Source organism: Vigna umbellata, chromosome 4, assembly GCF_029865625.1.
Source record: "Vigna umbellata cultivar VRB3 chromosome 4, Vumbellata_1.0, whole genome shotgun sequence".
Lineage (NCBI taxonomy): Eukaryota > Viridiplantae > Streptophyta > Magnoliopsida > Fabales > Fabaceae > Vigna > Vigna umbellata.
Window position 1 is genome coordinate 45,343,492 of NC_142168.1, and position 6,061 is coordinate 45,349,552.

Genomic DNA, 6,061 nt, shown 5'->3' on the forward strand with positions numbered 1-6,061 from the left:
ACATAAAATACTTTTTTTATATTTTGTAAGTATCTGCTAGTAATTGCAGGTTTTAAAATACATACGCGTATTTTTTAAATTGATACTCACACGGGGAACGGGTAGGTTGCGAGTCTGTTTTTACTTTACAGGTCTGATTGCGATCAAGGAGAGTATCTGTGCCCGACCCATTGTGATTTATAAAGCTAACGTTTAATAAAAATATTCTAATATGTGTTTTGCTTAAACACTATATTTCACTAAACTATATTTTATTAAATATTATATATTAAACTTAAGAATTCAAGTTCCTACACGTTCTAGTCTCTAAAAACTTCAATTAAAGCTCCAAATGGAGAGACGTTTGAAATGAATTCTGCTAATCTTGTTATTAGAATTCTTCCAATCCTTGGAACGAATAGGTTAGGATGGCAATCTCAGTACACATGCAGTGCCTGGAAAGAAGCCTTGGGAAAAATTAAGCTACACGAGCCAATCTTTCTTTGGATTTCGGGCAGGTCGAAGACAGATTAAAGGAAAAATCTATGATTCATTTTCTACGAAGATTCTTCACAAAATTGAAAGTTATTAGCACAGGTAACTAATGTGTCTTTGAAGTTTTATTAATTATCTATTTGCACCCGTTCACATGAAAAAACAGTTTTTTTTCCAAGTATTTTACATAAAAAGCATATTAATGCACAATATGCAACAAAACTGTAACAGTAAAAAGCAAGTAAATCTACCCTTCTTTCTTCTGTCCTTGTTCCTGCAACTATGAGTAGAATTATGGTGGAGCCATCTGCCAAGCTATATTCTTTTTCATTTTTTTTTCCTTCCTTACAATTTTCCATACTTCCCATTCCTCACAAACACATCAATCACTTCACATTGGCCTCACATCCCTTCGCCACACCTCCAATTTACTATTAATGTATGCTCTCACCCACTGCATCTATAACTATAGGCTCCTGCTGCAACTTTCACGCACACGTAAATGCCAACTAATTCAACCATGCCAACTCATCATTTCAAATAGTTTTAAAACATTATAATAAAAGGATTAAAGTTTATCATTGGAAACATTAGATTAATATTAAGGAATATATATATATATATCACTATAAGATCGGTCTCTAGAAATATGACGGGTACAAGATGCAAAGGCCAAAAGTGGTTGGCCACGAAACGAAGCTAGAGAACACATGCAAAGGCCAACTACATAATTCATCTTCTTCCCTTAACCAGACAACACACATGCATGAGAGGAAACCCTAAATCGAAAACCTTAACAGCAGAACAAACGAACAACCGAAACCATAATGCCTTATTTGTTAGTCTTGACGGGGAGAGGATCAATCTTGACAGGAAAATTACCAATCTCATCCCTCCACGCGCTCCTGCAGGACCCAACGTCGATGGTGTTCAAGGCAAGCCACACCGCAGTGTTGCACTTGAATCCCGACCCAAACGCCATCTGCCACACCCTATCACCCTTCTTCACCCTCCCCTTCCCCTCACAGTACGCCAACTCGTACCACACGGAACTCGAAGAAGTGTTTCCGAACCTGTACAGGGTCATTCTAGAAGGTTCCATGTGCCAGTCTTCGAGCTCCAAACTCTTCTGCATGCGGTCCAGCACAGCTCGCCCTCCCGTGTGGATGCAGAAGTGCTCGAAGGCAAGCTTGAAGTTGGGCATGTAGGACTCGATCTTCGTCTTCAGCACCTTCCTCTCGATTAGGTTTGATAAGAACTTTATCTTCTCCGAGAGTGGGAGAACCAAAGGGCCGAGCGACGTGATGTGGACTTTCAGGGCGTCGCGTGCCACGTTCATCAGCTCTTTAGAGAGCGACACACCCACCTTGTTCTCCTCGTCCTCCTCCTGGAAGACACAGCTGTAACTGTTATCGTCGGCGCCCACGTGCGTTCGGAGCGTGTGGAGGAGCTGGTACTTTGCGCGGCGCCGGTCCGACGGGTGACTGGAGAGTAGCGCGGCGGATCCGCCCATGCGGAAGAGACAGTTCACGAGGAGCATGGACGGGTTGTTGCCCCAGTACATGCTGGAGATCTCATTTTCCGTGCTCAGAACCAGCGCGTACGAGTTCGGGTGTGCCTGCAAACAAAATATAGGGAAAATGAATAAAATTAAATATATAAAAATTCGAAATTATTTTTAAGCCTGTGCATCTCTGTTACGATATTAATTGTATCAGTTATTCATTTACTTTTGGTAGATATATCTATAAAAATGTTTATTTAAACTCCTTTTATCTGTCTCATATCAGCTACCCACTTTGATACCTGGTAAATATTACCAGTTTTCCATTCAAGATGGGTCTACTTCATCTCATCGGACAACTACTCACAGTGCTGATCATGATCACTCAATCTCATCATAATACTCCTAAAGCTAACTTATTAAGTTCACTTTTTGGCGTCAAGCACGTGCCCTCACGCACGAGCAATGTAGCTGTTCAAACAACACTAATGCCGCCTAGAGAGATTATACGTGCAAATCCAAAATAATTAATCAAAATGGTGACAAAATAGGTATGGCATCATGAGAATAAAAAAAGAAAATACTTATTAAAAAGATAGTGAAATAAATTAGAGCGAATCCATTTCTGTATACTTTCACCTTTTAAAATTTTGAAATTTTTTTTATTTTGGTTCGTTATTTACTTTTAAATATTTTAATCTTCTTCAATGCACGTAAAAGAGAATTGTTGACCTAATATATCATTAGTTAGATAGTTTATAGGAAACGTATGATATTACTTTAATGTTTACCATCTAAAACTTTTCTCGCACATTTTACCATAATGTATTTTAATTTTTTTGTATTTTTAAATATGTAAACGTGTGACAAATTATTCTTGTATCCCAAAAGTTAAATCGATTTGTTACTGATTTTTACAGAACAATGTGTATCACTACTAAGATGATGATAAAAATGTACGAAGAAGAAAAGGTAAATATTTAAAATGAGTGAAAAAGGAAAGTTGATAATGAATGATTGATACATGATGATAAAGTGAGTAAAATAGATTTGAAATAAAAATAATTGAGTGATAAAATAAGAAATTATTTACACCTTATTCCCGCTTCCCTTTTTATTTATAAATAAAGTACACATTTATATTTTCTTTTTAAGTATGAACAAATTTTAACCACTTTTATTTTTTTAGTAAAAAATATTTTTCCTAATATATCTAAACATCAATAAATTTCTGAACTTTTGTTTCTTTAATTAATGTCTGAGGCTGTAGCAAGTTTGGTTGGAAAAATTTTCGGCCTTAAAATTCATATGATCATCAAATTGGTCTCATGTGAGCATTAAATTTTCAGGCTACAAGGTTTAAATGCCTCTGAATGGAGCATGAGCTTTTATGGTAAGAGATAGGGTGGGTAACCATCTCTACCCTACAAACAAACTTCATTTTATTTTGATTCCTAACTCCTAGAGATATCTTGTGCTAACATGTGTTTGATTTTATTAAAAATAGTTTATTTTTCTTATAAAAGTATACAATTAAAAAACAGAAAAAAATATGGAAGAAAAAAACTGAAAATGAAGAACACTGATTTTGATATATTAGTTTAATATTCATCTTTATCTTTCCTTTTATTTTTTTTACAATAATTAATATATTAGTTTAATATTCATTTTACGGGTATCCGAGTATTTTCTATAAAAATAAACTGGTTCTTAGTAACTTGTGCACTGCTGATGGCACTTTATCCGATGATACAGCTACATGAAATAAAACGTGGCCCCACCCAACCGACTCACGTAGCTGTTACATGAAACCTGGTACACTATATTTTTTGTTAAATTTTCATAGAAGAATTATATTCACAACCGAAAATATATGCTATGAATTACAAAGAGAGATAAGTTTTTTGTATTATTATTATCACATTTAATAAATTTTACACATTATATATTTATTATTTTTCTTTCAATCTCTTTTCTTACAAAAATAGAGTTATTTATTTAATAATCAAAATATCTCTAAAACGAGTTGCTAAACTAGTATAAATGATGTTAAAAATAATATTTTCCAGCTTTTTTATGTGATATTTATTACTCTCTTTTTTTTTATGTCTCTTTCAATGTAACTTTGGAGAAAAATGCTATAGATATTTCAAACAAAAAACTACAGTTTTCAATACATAAATTATCCTGTTTATGTTTGGGCACATGGAGTGCAAGTACAAAACAATGGTTGCAGAGGAATCAAAAGAACACAACAAAGTGTTTTGATTTCCCCATTAATGGAGGAACATAGATGAGAGATGTAATTAATGATATGAAAGTTGAAAAGAAACGGAAAGAGGAAAAATAATGTGGAAAAAATAGTGTAAGAAAAAAGGAGATCTAAAAAGGTTGAGCTGGTACAAGATGTGATAGTTTTGCGTACAAATTTGTGGAGGATCACATTGTTGATTGATATTTTTTAGACCTATGTGATAAAATTGTAGATTTCCATCTTATTCAATAATTTATTAATAATTATAATTTTGAATTATTAACAGAGTAGTTATTATGAGAACTATTATAAAATTAGACTGGTGCATCTCTTTCAGTGTGTCATCTTTATTATATGCTATTTTCTCTCTTCAAAAATATGAAAATGTCTCATTTCATGCTACATAGGTGAAAAATTGAAATGATTCAAAGCAGTTTTAGTTTCATGTTAATTATTATTATCTACATATGGAACAAAATCTGCAACATATCTAACACAAGACATGAAAATCAATGAGCATGAATGATAAGCGAGAACCTGAAGGAGCTGTTTGGCAAAGTCAACAGCAAGAACCCCTGCACTGCACCCCATGCCACTGAGATTATACGCCAGAATGTTCCCTCGAAGCTTGTACCGATTAATAATGGAGTCAGACAAGGACGGTGTGGGATTGAACAAGCAACAATTCACGACAAGTATCCCTATGTCCTTCGCTTCAATCCCAGTTTTCTCCAAAAGCTCATCAACAGCTCCGAAGAGCACCGTGTCGGTTTCCTTCCTTGCCTCGTCCAAAGTTAGCTTTGGCGGAATCGCCAACAGCCCCTCTGGAACATAGGTCCACGGTCCCAAGCCAGACCTGTCGAGAATCTTGGTCACGAGCTTGTAGTTTTCGTCGGAGAGAAACCCCACGCGCTTGGCTCTGTCCAGCAACGTTTCCTTGGAGCAAAGGCACGCCACGCTTGGCTTGAAGCATGCAAAGTCCACCAAGTAAACTTTGCAGGGTCGCTTCATTAAAAAGTGGTACAGCATTGCCATGGCCATGCATGATGCTATTATGATCGAACCTCGTTGTTTTAACTCAGGGACGTAGAAACATGCTGTGGCGACAGCTAAAAGGAACGTGAACAAGATGTTCATGTTGAAATGGTGCAGCATTGTTTAGGGTATGCTGTTGAGTGAGAAGTTTTCTGCTGGGGTTGTGAGGAGGGAGGGTGCAAACGATGGAAATATATATAGAGAATGATTCTTAGGGTAGAGTGAGTGTGGGCGTTTCAGTAAAGGAAGTTAAGAGGTAAAGGGTGGCAGTTAGAAGCCATAACTATTAGTAATTGTTTTTGTCAGGAGTTAGCTTTGGTGTTAGTTTACAGTTGGTGAATGTCTTCCAAAGATACTAATAATAATATCACTTTATTTGATCAAATTAAATAAGGGTGAAACTTATATTCCGGAGCAAACTAAAATTGAACTTTTGGAGATTTGGTGATTTGGTGAGAGAGGAAAGAGCAAAGGAGGGGTTGATTAGAATAAAACTGGGGATGTTTTTGGAGTTGACACCATTAGTGATGATAGATTAATATTTATTATTTTTAAACGCTTAGTTAATACTTATTATTTTATTTCTTTCTTATCACATTATAACACTTATAAAGTCTATTTTTAAGTACCATTTAATACTTTTTTTTCTATGTATATTTTTGTAGGGTTAATTTATCATTGTTAGATTTTGGATGTGTATTTCTCAAATTAATATATATTTGGATTTAAGAAAATGAGTTCAGTTGAAAATATTATAGTTTTTAAATCAATAATTTAAGTTGAATTATACCTTT

At 34.9% G+C, this 6,061-nt stretch overlaps 1 protein-coding gene across 1 annotated transcript; it reads right to left on the reverse strand.

Moving 5' to 3' along the window:
• Positions 1 to 1,069: 1,069 nt before the first annotated feature.
• LOC148200360 (3-ketoacyl-CoA synthase 20-like) lies at positions 1,070 to 5,432 on the reverse strand. The gene is made up of 2 exons (XM_088114283.1): positions 4,770 to 5,432; positions 1,070 to 2,092 (listed from the first exon to the last, which is right to left on the reverse strand). Exons 1-2 carry the CDS (start codon positions 5,385 to 5,387, stop codon positions 1,307 to 1,309), a joined length of 1,404 nt encoding a protein of 467 aa, XP_087970409.1. The 5' UTR covers positions 5,388 to 5,432; the 3' UTR covers positions 1,070 to 1,306.
• Positions 5,433 to 6,061: the final 629 nt, after the last annotated feature.